The 22,102-nt window shown below is 35.5% G+C and overlaps 1 protein-coding gene across 1 annotated transcript in view; it reads left to right on the forward strand.

The window, feature by feature from the left end:
• The window catches only part of LOC124168669 (ATP-dependent RNA helicase DBP2-like), a 44,971-nt gene that overhangs the window by 17,618 nt on the left and 5,251 nt on the right, over window positions 1-22,102 (forward strand). The window contains exons 8-22 of the mRNA XM_046546934.1: window positions 66-176; window positions 711-772; window positions 2,021-2,080; window positions 3,205-3,420; window positions 6,993-7,008; window positions 10,986-11,192; window positions 11,339-11,464; window positions 14,654-14,765; window positions 15,464-15,652; window positions 16,290-16,469; window positions 17,407-17,579; window positions 19,103-19,213; window positions 19,463-19,524; window positions 20,948-21,007; window positions 21,521-21,787. Coding sequence (XP_046402890.1) covers window positions 66-176; window positions 711-772; window positions 2,021-2,080; window positions 3,205-3,420; window positions 6,993-7,008; window positions 10,986-11,192; window positions 11,339-11,464; window positions 14,654-14,765; window positions 15,464-15,652; window positions 16,290-16,469; window positions 17,407-17,579; window positions 19,103-19,213; window positions 19,463-19,524; window positions 20,948-21,007; window positions 21,521-21,787 — 1,952 coding nt within the window. The remainder of the gene's footprint in view (window positions 1-65; window positions 177-710; window positions 773-2,020; window positions 2,081-3,204; window positions 3,421-6,992; window positions 7,009-10,985; window positions 11,193-11,338; window positions 11,465-14,653; window positions 14,766-15,463; window positions 15,653-16,289; window positions 16,470-17,406; window positions 17,580-19,102; window positions 19,214-19,462; window positions 19,525-20,947; window positions 21,008-21,520; window positions 21,788-22,102) is intronic.

Here is a 22,102-nt window from a genome sequence, read left to right on the forward strand (position 1 = left end):
GTGGTTATCATTTAGGCATCATCTTGAGAAGGCCAAATTCTATGTATTCATTTTTTTAACTTCAGGTTATTTCATCTCCTGAGAGAAATACAAAGTGAAAGGAAAAAGCAAACACTGTTATTTGTTAGAAACAAGAAGAATGCCCTGATGCTGACTGAATTCCTTCAAGTGTGTGGGTAAGTTTAATGAAGTACCTACCTTTAATTAAGTACAAATTTTACAAATAATTTATCGTATCAAAACCTGTCAGTTGTCTACAATTTGTTTAACAAATTGTGGCCCGCTCACGTAAAAGTATGTGTTCCCTTATCCAGCGGTAGTGGTCCGGTCATGCATTTTTATGTGTTCTTGTATTATGATTTGTCACTCCCCTCTACAGAATTATTTTGGACTCTTTGACCAAGTTATTGTTCTTGTAAAGGATAAATAAAAACATATGCATTAAAAATATATGTTCATTATAAAAACGTGTATATGTTCATGCCAAAAACATTCCTAAGTTCTTGAGTTGTGTGAGTTTAATGGTATACTTGAAGCTTCTGGGTAAAAATTTAACAAATGGCCGGCCTCCAGGGCTAGTCAAATGCAAAGGGCATTGGACCAAGAAGTGTTAAGAGACCTTTTAGCTCTGTATTTCTTGATGTTTTTCTCATTTTGCTTTTTATGCACATTGCTATTAATTTTAAGTCTAATCATTGTTTCTTATCTAGGTTTAGTGTGCAAGGTTTCCATTCTGGCAAGAAGCAGAAGGCCAGAGAGAGAATATTAAAAGGTTAGATGTGTTTAACATTATTTTAAAATTATTTGATTTTGATACTGTCATCAATTACATAATTACTTAATTGAAATAATATAATATAATAGGAAATAAATCAAAGAATTAATTGGAAAATTCCTATTTCTTTCTATTAATTTGACTTTAAATCTATCATCTGCTAATGCCCTCTTTAACTCATTATTGAGGCTTAGAAATATGTAGTCAAATGAAGAACTTATTGGAAAATGACAATTTTAGATGGAAACTACTATTTTAGTCCTATTTAGGTGATTAAGGCTCGTATTCTTAGTCGACCCTACATATCCATCCCTATATAACACGAGACCCCTACATGCATTTCTCAGTCGACCCTACATAAGTGGTAGGGGGTAATGATGTCGTCAAGTTCTCAGAAATGAGGTAGATGATGGCTCAGTGCCAGTTTTCCACTCTGGTTGCGTTATGAGACGTAACTATGAAACTAAGAAAAGACAAGATAGTGATAAGTTCGGGGCTAATATGATCATTGACATGGGAACGTACGTTGCATCATCAAGGTTTTTCATTCGCTTTTACCTTCCTTAGTTAAGTTTATTATGTGGCAAATAGCGGCATGTAAATGTTTTCTATGGTTGTACGGAAACGATATTGGTTTCTTAAAAGTGTGTCAAGTGTCAAACATGAAAAATATTAATATATATCCACAGAAGCAAAGTAATGTATACCACTATATTGTACTTATTATACTCTAGTCATTTTTGTTATTAATTTCACTTGATGGGTATAGTGTGGTAGTATTATTACCTTTTTGCTGTGTTTCTGTACATTTTAAAATGTTTCGTGTGAGCTCGTCTCCCTTAATATCCATTGTAACGAAGATTCTTGAATCGAAGTGATCAGCAGATAAAATTTGGCCGCCATGTTTTTGTATTGTGTAGGGCTGTTTTGGGTACCCTACATTAAGTAGGGCCCGTTTAGTTCCAAAAACTGCCATATGTAGGGCTTGATGTGGCGTATGTAGGGAGAGATCGCTTTATGTAGGGGCTGATGACGTATCCAGGGTCGGTTAGCCCTACTGGGTCGACCAAGAATACGGGCCTAAGATGTCCTATTCTTTAGGTGAACTATTCATTTATTCAAAATTTACTTAAATTAAGTTCCTTAACATGCATTTTTATGTGAAATTCATTTATCAAACTGTTTTCATTCTCTTAAAACTATTGTATTCTTGTTTTACCTATCATTTCTTTTCTTCAATTTCAGCCTTTAGAAGAGGTGAAATCTCTACATTAGTCACGACAGATGTTGCCTCAAGAGGTTTAGGTAATAATTTTTTCCTCTGTTTATTTTGCTCATTTATGGTCAATAGTTAGCATATAGCCCGGTCAAAATAGACATTGACCCTTGCATAAATTGCCAGCAAGCTGAAAATTTGCATGAACCTCAAGGATACCACTCTAATGAAATCCTGAAAAGTCCCCATCGATCCTGTGTGTGCAAAAATTTTATTCAAGGTCAAAGGTCACAAAAATGAGTTTTTTGCATTTCTTGGCCAAATGGTTAGTTTTATGATAAAAATTGCTCAGATCAAAATTGTAGATCAGAAAATTATCTACAAAATTGTTATTTCTATTTTTTCTCTAAGATTTACCGTATCTGAGAAAAAGCCTTTCGAATGTAGGCTGGAGCTGTATTCTCCGTAATATGCTTGACTATATTGTTGAGTTCTCCGAACATTATTGGAACATTATTAATTATTATTTAAAAGGCTTTTTCTCAGAAACCGTAAATCTTAGGGAAAAAATAGAAATGACAATTATATATTATTATTTATTTAACCATGAAATGACAATTTTGTAGATAAATTTCTGATCTACAATTTTGGTTTGAGCAATTTTTATCATAAAACTGACAGTTTGGCCAAAAAATGCAAAAAACTCATTTTTGTGACCTTTGACCTTGAATAAAAATTTTTGCACACACGGGATCGATGGGGACTTTTCAGGATTTCATTAGAGTGGTATCCTTGAGGTTCATGCAAATTTTCAGCTTGTTGGCAATTTATGCAAGGGTACCCCTATTTTTTGGGCTGATTTGACCGGGCTAATAGTTGAAATTAATGGTTTGATTAACTGTGGGGTAGTACTTTTGTGTCAGAGTTATTTGCCAAAATAAATTTCTTTTGAGGTTTCAGAAGCCCTCCTTTAAAAATCCCCTCAGATTCAGCTATTATGAAAATCCTATAGGAAACCCATTTGAGTTGTACTGTTACCTCCTTTAGAGGTTTTAATTGTGTTTCAAAAAATCTCTTCAATCTCTAATTAGAGAAATTCAGAAACCTATTTGAATCTACTCATTTCATAAGGACAATCAAGACTCTAATTTATATTCTTTAGATTTTAATAGATAGCGTACATTTTTGTTGTTATCTCATTCATTTCTTGCAGATATTGAAGAAATACGCTATGTGATAAACTATGACTTCCCTAGGGCAGTTTCCATATATGTGCACCGTATAGGGCGAACTGCTAGAGGTAACAAGACAGGGACTGCCTATACATTCTTCACGAGAAAAGACTGGAGTCTGGCTTCTGAGCTCATAAAAGTTATGAATGAAACCAACAGTAGGGTACCATCAGACCTTCTGAAGGAACCAGAGCCTGGTAAGTTTTACTTCAGTAATTCTGTATGCATATCCATCACAATACATATATTGCCGGCCTCGGGGGCGGTGGGGTAAAGTCCTCACCTGCCAAACCGTAGGTCGTGAGTTCGAATCCCGCCTGGGTAGGTGATCCCTATTCAGGGCATGGATGTTTGTTCTTTGTTAATATTGGAAACCCTCGTTGTAAAAGGCCGTCATGTGCTGTTTACAGGGAATGTTATAATAATAATAATTTTATTTCTGTTAGGTTACAAATGTAACATAGAAATCATCATATAGTGGACAAACAACACATGAGATAAAAACATAAAAGAGAGATGACATATATGCATGTTATGGCTTGCAAGGTGTCGAGTTCTTTTTGTTAACATATTTTTTACACAAGTCGTAGTACTCATCTAGTGAATAAATTGAATTTTGATATATAAGCGTTTTTAATTTGTGCTTGAATGAGTTGCTATTTTGGATTGCTTTAATATCTGGTGGTAGTAAGTTAAAAAGTATGGCCCCTTTATGATATGGTCCTTCACTAGCAAGTTTAGATGACCTCGGTTCAATATGTATATCATGTTTTTGTCGGGTGTTTATTTGGTGTATTTCACAGTTTAGGTCAAATAAGTTCAGATTTTTTTTGACATACATTATTAAATTAAATACATACAGGGCAGTAAGAGGCATAATTTGTAAGGATTGAAAATGTGCCCTGCATGACTCCCTATAGGGTAGATTGAGAATAGCCCTAATTGCCTGTTTTTGTAATTTAAAAATTTTATGAGATTGATGTGAGCCACCCCAGAAAATAATTCCATATAACAGATGTGACTGAAAATTTGCATAATTGAGGCATTTTCGAATATCGATACTGGTACTTGTTTTTAGATATCTTAATTGAAAAAGAGTTTTATTTAGCTTTTATTAGCTTTATTATTTAATAAACAAATAAATAAATAATTACTATTTTATTGTCAAAGAAAGTCTTTTTATGCTAGTTCTGTTGTGTCAAATTGATGATTTTAAAATTGCATCCCTGCTTTACCCAGAAGACATTTTTAGCATTCAATATACTGTATAATCGCGTGTAATAGCTGCACACGTGTAACACGTACACTAACTTCATTTTTTTAAGTGACTAGGGTTATATTATTCATTCCAATAAACTGTATATTTAACTGAATGGACCATTTGTGATGTTTAGTATTAGCTACTTTCATTATTTAAGAACAAATTAATAATTTCTTTCATTTCAGAGCCAGTGAGAGCAAAAAAACGGAAGAGGCTATAATTAGTTTGGGTGGAGAAATTATTGGGCTTGATGTGCTGAGATGAATGGAAGGATGTGAATTTACTTTGAATTCCATACCTTTCATTCACTGTTTCATATCTTGCCTCCATATCTGAAATAGTTGATATTCTTAAAATATGTGCAAGAATTACACTATCTCTGCCTTCATTACTAGGACTGACTGAGCTACGTGCCGGAGCATTTAAATTTTTATGTGCAAATCAATGGTAAATCTTTAAGTTTTCTACATTTTGCTATGATATTATTCATCCACTGACGAAGTTTTGTTTAGGAAAAATCTGTAAATTACATTCATATTTGTTTTTTGCTGATTTTAAAAAAAATGAATCATCATTGGTATTATTTGGTTATACATGTATTATTTTTTTGCGATTTGTATTATTTTGATCAAAATGATTTGTATTATTTCTAGTCATTTCTATTCTGAGAGTATTTAACTCACTTATTTCATTGTAAACATTGTGATTTGATGTGCAATGTAATATTTCTTGCCATGCAAGTGTGCAATATTTTCTGTTCTTTGTGATATGAATGACTGCTGAAATTTTGAATGATATGCAGTCAAAGAACTTAGATGATTTTAAGACAGACATTTTGCATGTGAAATGATCCATTATTCTAAGGAGAGATAATATTGGAAGTTTATTGTTTTCCTTGTGAATAATAAGGATGATAATGACAGATTTTTCATGAAGATCCTTTGATGACTAATTGGAAATGCGCTTGTGGGTTTTCAAAATTTCTATTTTCCGAACGCTTTAAATATGGTTCAAAACTTAAATATGCATAAATTTTTTCAAAAAATGCCTGTTATTTCTCAAAGTTTCTACTAGAATTTTTTTTATTTATGCAGTTACTTTTGAAGAGATTGATATACCATGTCACATTTCCTATTGCTGACTGTTACAGCAGCTCTGCTCAATAGAGTTATAGATGCTCTTTTATTGGGATAATTAATGTATGATGGTAAATAGGTACCGCAAAATTATATGCAACCAAAGATATTTTTGTGAATCATTTTCGATATTTGTATGTACATTATTAATAAAATGAAAAATTAATAATTTCTTTGTTCATGTATATTTATCATTTTCAAGTTGACTTAAAAGTTCATACACGAGTTTTTGTAATGATTCCATTGCTCGAAGAACCCATAATAATGCACCATGATGTTAATTAAGTGACAATTCCATCGTACTGGGAAAGATCCAGGAATTTTCAATTTTGAATTATCCTTTTAGGGAAAATGTTATCTACCTCAAAGATCATCCCCGTGATCATTATTGATAAAATTTGAATTCAATTAAGTTGAAATTCCAGGCAAAATCTTTGAATATCTTGGAAGAAGCTTGAAAAAACTGGAGAAATATCCTTGAAATTCAATTTTTCGATGAAGTAGACTGCATATGCTGATGGTCAAATCATGTCAATTTCATCTCGTAAGCATTTTTACTTCATGTGGAAATTTACAAACACTTTCACTGGCTGGCTGACTCATTTACATGTTATGAAAGATGATCAACCTGGCAATGCTGAGGAGTTAAAAAAAAATTGGAAACCTTAAAAAGTGTCCTCTTTATATCAAATAAAGTTTCAATGTAGTTAAGTAGGAAAATGAACAATTTTCTTTGTCAAGCATTATTAATTTGTTAATTAAAATTAGAATAAAATCATAGTTGAATATGTATATATCCAACAATGAGGACGAACCAGTAAATTGTTTTACTTAATTTTCATTTTTTTCTTTCACTTTTAATTATGCAAATTTCCAATTTCAACTCAAATATTTTTGGTTTTATCCTATTTTTTGGGAATGGTGAACATGATTGCCAACATTGTTTGTGGCAAATAACATACTCTTCATGGTACTTTTTGTTTACTGTGTATAGAAGCTATAGCTAATATATATATCTTTCTAAGATGATTGGCTTCAAACTCCCAAAAATGCTATAGTCAGTGCTGTTTGCCATCATCAGTAAATGTAGTTCCTGTGTATAAATAACATTTTTTAGGTCATAAAGGTTATTATTTATGCTGTTATATGGTATTGCAATGAGAACGTGTTAATTTTAACCTACAATAGCGTATTTTACTCAAATCACAGGATATATTAATTTCTCTCCTAAAAAATTTTCTAAAGATTTTTTTTAATCACTTATGAGAAACTATGGAAAATCTTGTGGCCTATATTATTTCTTCACTTATTATTACCATTACCCATCCGAAGATTTCAAATGTTGATCAGCTTGTGTCCTATTATGTGCCAGAAAAGCCTGCAATATGGTGAGCTATGAGAAAATGGGATTTCCTGAAAGGGAGATATTGAGGCATCATTCCTTTCATCCCTTATGCAGAGACCATCTGGAGCTATGCAAATGAATGAGCAAATATGAGTGAAACAAAGTCACTGTTAAAGAGCACTTTTTTTGCAAGGTGACTCTTAAGTTAAAAAACTTAATTTCTGAACTAAAATGGCCGCATTTTCATAGTTATGTTGAGATGGAGCCGTAGGTTCTCAGCCATTAGTATATCTTATAATATATCAAAGAATGGAGATAAGGTCATGTATTGGTAGGCCAGCACTCCACTCTTTAGGCTTTCATGCTTCTATCTGTTTCTACCAGCCACAAAAGACATTTATGAAAAGAAATGTGAATTTCTACAAAGGCTCATAACAATGCAGTATGACAACAAACAACACTGGCAGAAAGTGGAATTGTATGATTATTTAAATAGAATCGGTGGGATAAGTTTACAAACTTAACCATTTTAGTATTATCCTTCTTACAAGGGTACAGTCGAAAAATACGGAGGGATATTTTAAATGTAGTAAAAATGTAGCAACTAGGAAAAATAAACATTATATAGTTAATATTTTGGATATCTTGAAGCGGTTTTTTTTTTTAATTGATGAGATTAAATAGGACAATAATCACAACGTTTTCATACGTTTACTGAATATAAGTTTTTTAATTTCAATGTCCTCAAATTTAGCAACAATAACGTAAAAGCCGATATATCGGCGCACCGCACTTTTCAGCTGAGCTGTAAAAGGCGATATAGCCGCACTAAAAGGGTTAAATTTATTTAAAAAGTTCATAGAAGGATGAAGATATATGCCATTGAAATCATCATTCATTAAATATACAGGAATTAATTAATCGTAGAGGGCGTAACTTGGTGGAAATCCATAATAGCACGAATACAAGGATCAAGAACTTTGCTATTTCCACATATTTTATTAGCACCGACCATGGTTTCGTTACAGAGTAACATTATCAAGGTGAAGATTTGGGTAAATTGACAGTATATATATAGCAGGAGTCGTTGGTTAGGGGGAGGTAAGGGTTGGGGTTGGAGCTGGGTTTGGCGTCACTGTAGGTGGGGTGGGTGGAGGGGTGGATGAGTAAGGGGGAAAGTGGAGGAGGGGGGAGCGAGAAGGGTAAAGGTGGTCGTTAACAAGGTATGAGTCCCTGTGGCTTAAAATTTCCAATTCTTCTAAAGCGTCTAATCTCCATCCTTTCTTCTCAAAATGCAGAATGGTAGGGATGAAGTCACTAATGTGCCCCATGTCATTAAGGTGTTTTGCAAATTGGGAGTGATCCTTCCCCTGTCTATGACACATCTGATGCTCGGCTGCCCGGATGGAAAAACTCCTCCCTGTTTGGCCGATGTAAATCGCGTCACAGTCAGCGCAATTTAGGCGATATACTCCGCTCCGTTCCTCTGGGATATCCCTATCCTTTGGTGACCCCAGCATGCTCCTTAATGTGCTGTGGTTGTAAAAGGCTGGCCTTATTTTTTCTTTGGGAAGTAATCTTTGCACTCTCAATGACAAATTCCCAAGGAAGGGAATCCGGCACCATTTAGGAGATCCCTCTGGGGGATTATGCGTTTTATATAATAGTCGTCTTGCCATCTGAGTTCTTTTTCGTCGTAAGATGGTATCCACTAATTTTTCTTTGTAGCCATTGTTGACAGCAATGTCCTTTATGGTACGGAGTTCATTCGCTATGTTACTTTCCGACATAGGAATGTGGAGTAACCTATGTATCAGCGACTTGAGGGCTGCACTCTTCTGTTGAATATGGTGTCTGGAGCTCTCGTGGATGATAGTGTCGGAAAACGCATGACATGGGGCACATTAGTGACTTCATCCCTACCATTCTGCATTTTGAGAAGAAAGGACGGAGATTAGACGCTTTAGAAGAATTGGAAATTTTAAGCCACAGGGACTCATACCTTGTTAACGACCACCTTTACCCTTCTCGCTCCCCCCTCCTCCACTTTCCCCCTTACTCATCCACCCCTCCACCCACCCCACCTACAGTGACGCCAAACCCAGCTCCAACCCCAACCCTTACCTCCCCCTAACCAACGACTCCTGCTATATATATACTGTCAATTTACCTAAATCTTCACCTTGATAATGTTACTCTGTAACGAAACCATGGTCGGTGCTAATAAAATATTATGTGGAAATAGCAAAGTTCTTGATCCTTGTATTCGTGCAAATATACAGGACTTGATTTTTCAGGCCTTATGTGAGTGAGTCTTTTTGGAGTCATCAATAGGAGCTCATAAACACCCCCTAGAGTTAAGGTCTTCAAGATCTAATTCATGTGACCTCATGAAATGTGAGGTACCTATTAAAGACCCCTTAAGGTGCCTTCTTTTAAGGGGTCATACGAAAGAGTTCATACAAGACCTCATTACAAATCCTTCATTGACTGGGCGGTGTGTCATGATAGTTTGAAGCTCTGAGCTAAGTGAAAAGAGGAAAGTCCTGTTGGTGAACATGTGTTCATGGCTTTGGCACTGTGTTATGCATATCCAGGGCCACGTTTTGTCTGGGGAGCATTTTGCTGACCTCTCTCCCCTTCTCCCACCATTAAAATATAATACTACCTCAAGCTATTTTTGAGATGCAATAGTTGTAACTAAACACCGTATGTATACAATTAAGAGGTTTTATTCATGAAAAGCACTTATCATCCCTAGTCCCACTGCCCTAGTTCTGGGCCTGTACCTATCTGCACGTAATTACCAATATGAGAGGAAATATTAAAGTAACTACGCATCATCTCATCCGCTTTTACCTTGTGATTATAAATTTAACCCTATGCCTGGTATAAGCGCACACATATATGCGAGCAGGGGAAAATGTGTCCCTATTCATGGGTTAATATAAATATGGTTTTCAGCATCAAAGCGTTTCAAGTTTTCAGACGAACATTTCTTTGTGATTAACACATACACCAATGCTCTACATAAAAAATAAATCATAAAACAGAGTGGTCAAGGGTGATCAGAAGATTAAGAGAAATTGCGTTCATATATCGATACGTGGGGATTGCGAAGTTTTGAGCACTTAGGTATATTAACAACGGCTTTTTATGCTATGGCGAGGTCGATATATGTACTGCAAGAATTATTGATAAGAAATCAGTACTACAGAAATAAGATGAGAATTTTATTATTTATTCTTAAGTCTTTCAACCGCTCGAAATTGTGTTATTTCCCCTAATTCTCATCTCTTTGTAAATTGATCAATGGTTTCAACATTTCAAAACCGCGCCAGTCGCAACACGTCCTTCGGCTATTAACAAAACACTCGCTGAGAAAAAATTGCGAAGCCGTCCTCTTCACCCGCTTGATTCATCCACATCGCTGGGCAGTTTCAGCCGTGACCAGTATTCAAGGAAATAATAAACATGTGAGTCGTATTTTTAAACATTTTTCATGATAATTAGTCGTGTTAGAGTAATTTTCATCGGTAATGTATGCCATAGGTCATTGTTGCCCTACTCAATCAATATTTTTTTGGATGTGTGCTACCCGGACACGTGGGCTTAGTGTCTGCTCCTTTTGACGTCGTTATTTGTATGTAATCCTGAATTTTCTCAGGGTTAATATTATATGGTGATGAATTAGTAATTTTTCAAACCCTAATAAATTTTTCTATTCATTTGAACGTTGTGTATAGATAGTAAGTGCCGTATGTCACGCGGGTATTGACGTATTGAAGGGCTTAGTTACCGTTGCGTCTCTATGACTGTTTGTAGCGTTAAGAATTACTACTATCTAATACAGAAATATCTTAATATAGGGTGGGATTAGCGGATTGTGATGTAAGGTTTATTATAATTCGCCAACCACAGACGCAACCAAGTACCTGTGCACACGAATTATTTTGGGAACCCCTATTGGTCAGCGATTTAATAACTTATTCTTTGTCCTTCTTATGCCTTGATTTTTAGGTTCACAGAAAATAAGCCCAGGTTTTCAGAAAACAAGTCAAACCGAAATGGTATCAAGACTGGAGGATTTGGAAGCTGGAAAGGTGGTAGAGGCGGGTCTTCGAATCGCGAAGCAGGAAGTGGATTGCGGAAAGCGAAATGGGATGAATCAAATCTAGAACCTTTCGAGAAATGCTTCTACGTTCCACAGATGAGTACCCTCCAACGGTGAGTACATTTCCGTTTTACCAGGCGATCTTTCGTCAGGAAGTACAGTTGTAAAAATGGTCATTGAGCCGTTAACTGGAATCTTGCGATGAATTCATTCATATTCAACGCTGTCTCTATCATGTGCTGTTATTTATTTTCTGTAGGACCGAAGCGGAAGTTCAGTCTTATATGCAAAGGAAAGAGATCACTGTCAATGGTCACGACGTTCCAAAACCATGCCAATCATTCGAAGAAGGCGGCTTCCCAGCACCTCTTTATCAAACACTCAAGTAAGTAGGTAGTTCGTTTTTGTTTGCTGATTTGTTTATGGCAGGTGGGAAGCAGGCAGATGTGTAATATCTCATTTTCGTTTGCATCCTATTATTTACCTGCTATGATCATTATTTACCCAATTACGAGTGGAAGTATTGGAAATGCCAACGTGTGAGTCTGGATTTTGTGGAGGAATTGTATTCCTCGATGTGGCATTTCTGTGAATTATTGAGAGTTGAAATAAATTAATAGGTTATATTACTTCTTAAATATTTATGGAATTGTTATGCCGACGATTTCATGTGGGAAGGAAAGCCTTTTATTTCCAAGGTCACAAAGTGGAATGGTGGTGGACACTAGTCAACATTGCACAGTTTGTGCTTAGGCTCCATGTGTCGATGTATTTCGTCAGTTTTTGCCCAGAAAAATTTGTATGACGTAAGAATTTGTTGAGTCTGGGTGGCCTCCCTTATGGGAATGTGGGTAATTCATGGAATTTCATTTTGTGGCAGGGCTTTGAATGTCTTGGAAAATGATAGAAGTTTCTAGATAAGATTTTCTGCAAGTAGTAGTGATTTTTCTTCATCCTTTAACTGATGGTGATGCACTAAATATTTGAAAATCTGACAAGTCTGGTATTATCATTTTGCTAGTGTTTGTTTGATGGTCACCAAATTAAAGATTCTTCTCTTATTTGACATTGTAAACAATTCTAGTTTAAAGAAAGTTTGCTGTGATGATAATCTATAGTAAATACGCTACCTTATTTCATTGGGGTTGGGTTCCTTAAGTGGTCTCAGCAGACTTGGCAGACATCGATCGAATCAACTAGTAGCTAGGCAACAAATCAGAAACTATGGTAAATACTTTGTATGGTGCTAGGCAAATAAAATTATGAAGGTGATATTAAGTTTTTTACATAGCTTTCCAGCTTATTTTGTGAAATTCCTACTTCAGTGGAATTATTTTCATTCAGTAGTTGTGGTGGTTCTTTAAATTTGCTATACATTCAGAAAATGTTGGTTGGATAGTGGAACCTGGTATTGAGAACTGATGGGGGAGAACCGAACTGGAATGGTGAACCAGATAAATTTAAGAAGTAACTCATCCTTAATTTAAATAATATGGCACATTTAAAAACACCCATTCTCACGATACTCATGTGAGACTCAAATCCACAACCTTCAGTTTATCAGGCTAGGAATTCCCTCAGCTGCCACTGACAAACTGAGCTGAGCCTGGTGAATAGGCATAAACAAAATTATTTCAATGAAAGGTTATCTTTTTAAGAGAATAAAATTATTGTCTTTTAACAACACTGCATCATCATGAATTTAGCATTGATACTATTTGGAAAACTAGGAGTAGATGAAATTATGTGCAATAGCACTTGAAGTAATAAAAATTCATTATAAGGCAATATTCAGTTGCAAATAAGAGTGTTTTTTTTTACAATGGAAGGAGATTATGCAACAGTTTTCTCCTTCTAAGCCTTAAGATTATCATTACACCTATTAGTCAATCATTCAAGACTTATACAATCGTGAGAATAGAGTTCAAGGGTGTACCCAGGATCAAAACTGGGGGGGGGGGTCAAGTGATGGTGGTTCAAGTTGTAGGTAAGATTTGAGCATGGAAAACTTGAATGAAATCAACATTTTAAGGAAACTGTAACAGCTCTTTCTTAGTTTTAAAAATTAATTGCTTGAACAAACATTTTCCTTGAAGACGTTTGCAAATTTTGCTTCTAGGGGAGACATTTGTGCCTTGGTGGGTACGCCCATGGTTAAGTTAACCCTTAGGCTGTGGGGACATTTTTAAATGTTTGGAATTTTTGGGAAGGTCGGAGATAGTTAAGCTTCAATGGCGATCCCTACAGTTTGGGAAGGTGCACTTGGGCTCTACACAGGTAGCAATAACTTTTTGGGAAACTGAAGAAGGTAGTTGAGCAATGGTCAAACGTTTGAAAACTTTTTTCTGCAGTCAGCGAAGAAAACGTATAAAAACATTCCCTCAGTTTAAGGGTTAACACAGTCAGTGTGGAGCATGTCCATTTACAGTGAGTCCTCGTTCTACGTCACCCCGTTTAACGTCATTTCGCAATAACGTCACGAAAGTTTTGAGACCGTAATTCGTTTATCGCACCTTCGCTTCGCGATAACGTCAAGGCTTTTAAATTTCGCGCGAGAAAAAGACGCTAAGCGGCGGGCGTTGCAGGTTGTTCATTTTGTGGGCAGTAATACTGTCAGTCTAAACGAAGTGTAAAACGGTGTGTTTATTGTTAATTGCGATTACGGTTTTAGCAAATTTTCTGCTAAATGAATTCTTAGGTAGGTGCGCAAGGTTTTACTTGACATAATGGGTTTCGGAACCTAAAAATTGATTTCAAGGAATTTTTCCGTGTAGAACTTGGAGTTTTTGCAGTCACTTTTTTCGCCGTGTTCACAATAATTTTGGTTCCTGTAACTGCGACGATGTTTCAGCGATGATGATGCCCAGGCGACGCTTGCCCGGGCGACCACCATAGTGAAGCCGAAAAGCAAATGTGGGAAGATACAAAAATGGAGAAGGATTTACGTCAGTGCTGCTATTGTCGTCGATGAAGACAGGAACTCGTATTTATGCCATAGCTTGGCATTCCCATCGTAAAAAATGCCCCAGATATGATACGCTAAAATTTTTTCGCAAAGGAATTGTGAGGTCCAGGAGCCAATATTCACTTTTTACATTGTTTCTTATGGGATATTATGTTTTGATTAACGTCATTTCGTTTATCGTCACATTTTTCAGGAACGGTAAGTGACGTTAAACAAGGACTCACTGTACATGGTTCCGTCCAAGCTGAGATACGGAGCATGTCCATTGACGTGCTTTGCCGGTCGGGCCGGGGGCCTTTCTCTGCCGCCGTACGTGACTAATATCCACTTCTTCTTCCGAGTCATCCGATCGTGTGCATGGCCTTCAGCAAGCTTCCCTCTTTCAAACCGTGTGCACCGTTTGTAAATAGCAGTATTTAAACGGAAGTTACTGTGTGAAAACCTCTCTCTATTGTTCTTTCTTATTTTAGCGGCCAATTCAGACGACTTTCATGAAAATCGGTCCTGCATTGAATGTGTTAATGGCTGATTACATATCCTGTGTTTAAAGGTATAATCTGAATCCCTTCCTATAATTGATATCATAACATATTGTCTTCCTTTTTGTAGGAAACAGGGTTTTGAAGAACCAACTTCCATTCAAGCACAAGCGTGGTCAGCTGCAATGAGTGGGAGAAATGTGGTTGGTGTTGCTCAGACTGGTTCTGGAAAAACACTCTCGGTAAGTTAAAAACCATGTGGGTATCTGTTTTAAAATATCTACCATAGTGACTCAATTTTGTTTTGATGAAGTGTTGGAATAAGCTATTGGACCCATTTATTTAGTCTTGTGTGAAAGTTCATAAGCTGTGGAATATGTATTTTAATCTATTCAATTGCATTAGAAATTAAAATTGAAAATTTTCAACTGCATGAAAATACAGCAGAACTTTTTCAGTACGTTTCTGAAGGGACCACAAAAAATGAATGTGCTAATCAGGGAAGCAAATGATCGAAATTGGGGTAATTTCAAACTGTGGAAAGTCCCATAATTACAATTACTGTCAGAATTTTTTGGAGGATTGCCTTCCTGAACTCCTCAAAATCAATAAAATTAGCACTGGGGTCATTATTTACTCAATTACGAGGGGAAGTATTGGAAATGCCAACATGCAAGTCTGGATCTTGTAGAGGAATTGTATTCCTCGATGTGGCATTTCCGTCAATTATTGCTGGTTGAAATAAATTTCATTAGGCCACTTTTCATATCAATATTCATCGTAACCACCGATTTGCCTGCAATATATTATTTGCCCTGTGAAGTTGAAGACTAATAACCTTTTTAATATTAGTATATTATTTTAAAACTTTGTATTATTATGAATGTTTTATGTACTTTTATTACCTTTTATTAATTATTATAATTATTTTTCTGAATAGTATTTGCTGCCAGCCATAGTCCACATAAATCACCAAAGAAGGTTGGGGCGTGGAGAGGGTCCAATTGCTTTAGTTCTTGCTCCTACCAGAGAGTTGGCACAGCAAATTCAAGAAGTGTCTCAAGAATATGGTGCTAGTAGTTATGTCCGATCAACTTGTATTTTTGGAGGTGCTCCTAAAGGTTTTCAGGTAAATGGTAAATTATTATTTTTAGCGTATGTGCTGTTTTTATGAAATTTATGCTTAATGAATATATGATCTTTGGTTTTCCCGGTGTATCAGGTGCAGAAAAGTTTCTCAGGTTTTCCACCGGTTGATGTTTTCCATGTCTCCCATGCCTGAAAACCCGAGAAACTTTTCTACACATGCTTATTGAATGCTTTACAGTTCCAGCAACTTTTTTCAAAGCACTGCAGGAACAAGTGACTTTGTACATAGTCACGTGCACGAATGCAAAGTTAAATACACCAAAGGATGAAGTTCGCTATGAAAAAAATACCGTATTTCTCCTAATGTAGTCCCCCTCTGAATATAGTCCCCCTCTAATTTTGAGGCTCCAGTTTCGGGAAAAGTTTAAAAAATCTGTTTGAATATAGTACCCCCCTTAACTTATACCATGGGCATTTTTGGAAAAAAAGGGGGGACTATATTCAGACACATAAAATATATTTAAACTTTAAAAATATATAAACTTCATCTGTTAGTGCATTCAACTTTTTTCAGTTTTGGATATTATATGAGGTATTAAAATCTATGGTGTTCACATTGTGAGCAAATTTTTTTATATTTTTTTTAAAGTGAGTAATTGATGTTTTTGTCTTTGTAGGCCAGAGTTCTGGAAAGAGGCGTTGAAATTGTGATAGCTACTCCAGGGCGTCTGCTAGATTTTTTGGAAAGGAATACTACTAATTTACGAAGGTGTACTTATCTAGTCTTGGATGAGGCAGACCGCATGCTGGACATGGGTTTTGAACCTCAAATTAGGAAAATAATTGAACAAATTAGGGTGAGTGATACATTACTATAATCCTTATTTTATGTATACCGGAATTCATAGTTACCCGAGAAACTAATAATATCTATTCATGGGACTAAATTATTTTTAAATTGCAATTTTCCTCAGTATTGTGGAATAAAATAAAACATTCTACTATTTTGATCTTGTAATACCATGTAACAATGAATATGTTTATAGAGTATTGCAGCTGATTGTCTAAAATTAAGGACTAACATTCCTGTCTTATGTGGATACTATTGAGGCTAAGGGTTCCAGTTGCTCAGAATACTACCAATATTGAGAATAACACAATGTGTGTGTGTTATCCTGCTATTTGTTTGCTATCTGTAATAAAGAATATTAATTTTTTATAGTAGCTTTTGTTTCAATATATTCATTGCATGCTATTATGCTTATTTGCATATTCTCACTCCCATGCATGCAACCATCTCAGATGGTGAAGTCACCTGAATATAATACAAATTATAGAGGGGATCATGAAATTTAAGTATGTGCAGGAAATTGCTCATAATTAACATGTTCTTAACACGTTGTGTACGGATGGCGAGAATTCTCATAATTTTTTTCCCGAACGTTCCGGACGGATGACGTAGATTCTCGTCATTTAGGCGCGTCAACCTAAACAATTTTAAAGCGTACAATATGTATTAATTAGTATGTTTTCAGTTGTTGTTAGTTATTCATAATGAATTGATGCTTCATAACGTTTGATTGGGTAAAGTTATATTCTAAACATTAGCTTTTTAACCATGTTTAAACCAAAGGCATTACGCCCTAATAGGCTCATATATTTCCAAATTGGCGTTCCTATGAATTTAAATACCCCGGTACGCAACGTGTTAACATGCTAGATATTTAAGTGTTACTTTAAGCCTGAAAACTTACCATGTATTTTACGTAATAACCCTGTTTTTTTTCTCTGCAGCCTGACAGGCAAACTCTGATGTTCAGTGCAACTTGGCCTAAAGAGGTCCAGTCCATGGCCATGGAGTTCCTGGGGGACTATGTGCAAATAAATGTGGGATCATTGGAGCTGGCTGCCAATCACAATATCCTTCAGATTGTGGACATTTGCCAGGAGCATGAGAAGAGCGATAAGTAAGTCTACTTATTTATTTATTTCTAACATATACTTATACTTATTTATTTAAGTCTACTACTTAATTATCCTACTTATTTGTTTGGTTAATAGTATTTATCGAGCTACATTTATTAAAATTGTTTTTTCAAACTAACAGAAATATGTAATGCTCCATATGACTCCTAATTGCGAAGAGCTCGATCATAAACTTGTATTTCTAACTATACTTTTTGAAGAGTTTATTCACTTTATATAACGCTTTATCAGTTAAAATTTAGTTAACTGAAGTTCATTGTATTTCGTAAATCGGTTATGTCATGATATTACGTATTAATGGAGTATTACTGTTGAACATGCTCTTAGCCTTTTTTTTTGTTTGAATTGAATAATTCTGAGACCCTGTCAGACTTTTTTTTTAATTTTTTTAAGTTTAGAAAAATGTTGGTCTTCTATATAAATTATTTTCACGTGGTAACTTACATACTATGCGCTTGTTTTACTTGAAAGTGGAAATATTGCTTGTATCTTAGCCAATTGAAAATTAATGATGCATAAGTAATAAACTGCGAGCCCCCCCAGGGAGCCAAAGAGTTTAATTGTATAATCTATTTAATGAGACAAGTGTACCCTATTTCCCTTTTTTTTAATTTTGTGTCTGGCTATCACAAACTCTGTGGCGGGCCACAATTTGTTCACCTCTGGCCTAGAGAGTCACAAGACAACACGGGTCCAGTAGGAGAGCAAAGGCACCAGAAGGAGTCTTGTGCTGTCTCTGAGGGAACAATGTACAGTGGAACCTCGATAAAACGACACCCCACGGTGCACCAATAAACACTTGCTATAGCGAATTGTCGCTTTACCGGAGGTGGTGCAAATAATAGCCAATATACCTCTTATTACTCCTTTATTTTTATTATCTCGCTTAGACGTGTTTGGTGTTTATTTGGCCATGGTGTGTTCCATCAAGTGCTTTCTATTCATGCAACTCATGGACGTGCGGGTATGCTGACGTCAGCTTTCTGCCGCCCGAGGAACAAAAGAAGATCAAGCATTCGCGAATGCTAATGCCACAATATTTTCACCAAAATTAACTACTTATTTATCGAACGACAGTTTACCACATAAATTTGAGACTGAGCACTCCATTAACTTCATTTCTAACAGATCGCTAGCAATTACAGAGATTAAGGAGTCTTGGTGTAAGTTTTTCCGGCGGTGAAACCCTCGCTATGGCGAGAGCCAACACCAAAAGGGCCTCGTAAAAACGAAATTTTTAACATGCTATTATAGGATCAATTGACGTTGCATCGGCTATCTCTCGTAATAGCGGGGGTCTTGCTATAGCCCGTACTCGCTTTAACGAGGTTCCACTGTACCTGTGCTGTGTGCGAATTGAAGGCTGTTAAACCATATGTCTTACTTGACATCTTACTGTGCCTTCTCAAAAACCTGGCCCTTACTATTAAGCTCAGTTCTTACAGTGCTCTCATTTATCCAATCTTGTTCATTGCACATAATACAACTTTGCTTTGCTTCACAGGCTGTATAAATTGCTGGAAGAAATAGGCTCGGAAAAAGAAAATAAGACAATCATTTTTGTTGAGACAAAGAGGAAAGTCGATTCCATTACAAAAATGATATGTGGTGAAGGGTAAGTTTTATTCGTGGCTTGTATTTAATTTGCTGTAAATCTAGTCTTACACTTAAAATTTTTGTCATTTAGTTTGGTAATTTTAAATCATTCAAGTCATTATATTCTTCATTCAGTCCCATAATCTACTAATTTTACTATTCAAACTTTTGCCTATAATTTGTACGTTGAGATTTCATCTAACAAAATTTTTGGGACTCTCATTTTTGCATTATTTTCTCTTATTCGATTGGCAATCATTTCTTGCAGATGGTCTGCAATGGGAATACATGGTGATAAATCACAGCAGGAAAGGGACTATGTTCTAAAATGTAAGTATTTGGTGTAAGCATTTTCGAAGAATTATATTTTTATTATTTGCTACTCTTTGCAATACAGATACCCCTCTCTTATCTCGGGATAAGTTCCTAAAAAGTTGTGTCAAATAAGAGGTGAATTGCAAGAGTCAAGTAAGAGGTGTATTTAGTGAAGGTTATCAACTAGAGGGTCATTTAATGCAAAAGCTTTTATAATAATTATCAGTGAAGTAATTGGGTATGAAAAATTAAGAGATTTATAAGGATTTTATGTTTTAACTACAATCGTGCAAAGTTTGGAGGTAATTTGTTTCTTAAATGCAATCCTTACTGGTCAAACAGGTTATGTAGAACTTGGTGTGGCGTTTTCACTTAATTTATCAATCAGAAACTGAAGGAAGCTACCAGTTAAGTGGCATAATTTACTGTGTACAATGGCGAAGGCAGAAAGGGCCTTATGGTTATTAATCATGTGGTGTATGTTATGGAGAGATAGCAAGTCCGCCTCAATTTTAGTATTATATTGTTGTCAGTAAGGTGTATGTGATCAGGAAACAACTTTTTGAATGAGTTGATTTTGCTATTGGGATTTCAGCATTCAATCTCCTTTTTGCAGGAATGTAGATTTCTGGGTTCTGAGGTGAATGAAGGGTTTAACTTCTGTCCATCAATCCTTGGTTGCCGAATGGTATTATCTGTGTGTGGGTGCCCTTATGTATATTACAGTTTTTACTTCCCTTGTAATGAGAAATGAAATTCTGATGAGAACCTGCTTGTGCTTGGCCTTCGAAGCATGGCTATCATGTTGAGTTGAATAACAGTGGATATGCTGAGGTTGTGATAAATTTATGTGATTTACTGTGTGGCTGTAAAATTGTGATGCAAAGTGTGCACAGTCTTGCCTCCTGTGTAACAATTTTTTTGCCTTCAGCGTTAAAGGCATTGCATATTTCAAAAATATTTTCTTTGTGCTAGGCTTTTTGATAATCGGATGTGACTTGTATGTAATTGTGGAAGTTTTTTAAATTACTAAATAAGTATCAGGTATTCTGTAGTTATTTTCTTTCTTGTGAGTGTGTGCACTTTAGTCTCTAAATATTTGGGTCAGTGATTAAGATAACTCTAGGCAACAGCATATACGTAAAATATTAACCTTCTACATGGGCCATTTTAATAAATTACCAGTTTCAATTGTTTTAGCCTTAGTGTTTTCTATGGTAAATTTATGTCTTTCACCTTCAATGAAGTTAAAATTAGCCATATGTTTTTGGTTAAAAAAATGTAAATCTTTTGAATCAATTATAAATTTATTCATTGCAAAGTACATACTTTGTTGTCATCGAGGATTTTCAACCTGAGTTGCTAAGTTAATTTAGTTTTAATATTTAAAATTTTAAACTTTTTTATGAATTTTCTAATGTTATGTTAACTCTTTCAGCTTTCCGTCAAGGTAGAGCCCCAATTCTTGTGGCAACTGATGTGGCAGCTCGAGGGTTAGGTAAGCAAGTTGTTTAATAATATCAATTAATTTCATCGCAGAATTATATTTATTTCCCAAAAACATGCTATCATGTGTTAGTTTTCTTCATTGGCATTTTTGTATGCATGGTGTGATGTACGATGAGCCTCCTTCATGTTCATATTTTTTACATGTTGTTATATCCTATTACTGTTGAAAGGGGGTATTTCTGTCTTAATTGGTGCATGTAATGCTAGATGAGGGACATGCTTTACTGCATTGGCGCATAAGAAAATTGGTGCATTATAGAGTAAAATTATAAAGTTTCAGAATAGATTATTTGAAATGGTATTCATGAAAGATTAAAAATTTCTAATGCAAAAAAATTGTTTGCTAAATCATTTTCGTGTACAATTCCTTGTTTGTTGAAATTCCTAATACTTGGTCTCTGAAACTTTTAAAGGATATTGTTACAAAAGTTGTGCAGAGAATTTGTGAAGGAGCTCATGAAGATGTTTTGTGAATTCACTTACCATGTTTTTATGATTTCAGATGTGGAGGATGTGAAGTATGTCATCAATTATGACTATCCATCGTCCTCTGAGGACTATATCCACCGCATTGGTCGCACTGGTCGTCGCTGTGCTTCTGGAACGGCATATGTGTTTTTCACCCAATCGAATGCCAGACATGCTAAGGACCTCGTCAATGTCTTGAGGGAGGCAAACCAGATGGTTACACCTGAACTGGAGAAGTTGGCCTATAATAGCAGATCTTACGGAGGAAATAATTATCGCTATGGAGGAGGATTTCGTGGGGGTAGGTCTTTCAGCAATTGTAGTATGTTTATCAAAAGACGTCTTACCTTTCATTGCTAAGCTTTTATTTCTGACTTACAAAAAACATAAATCAGCACCATTCAAATAATTGTTTCTCCCTTCAATTTTATTAGCTCTTGAGTATGGTTCAGGGTTGGCATTCAATGTTGATGCTGTGGTCTCTGAGCAAATCATTATCATACATGCTCTAGTATGGAATGATAACTAAGGAATAAAATGGGCACTGCACAACATAAACTATTTTTTCGGGCTCTAAGAAATGATGCCTTAAAGGCCTTTCATTTACATGAAATTT

This window comes from Ischnura elegans, chromosome 12, assembly GCF_921293095.1.
Source record: "Ischnura elegans chromosome 12, ioIscEleg1.1, whole genome shotgun sequence".
NCBI lineage: Eukaryota > Metazoa > Arthropoda > Insecta > Odonata > Coenagrionidae > Ischnura > Ischnura elegans.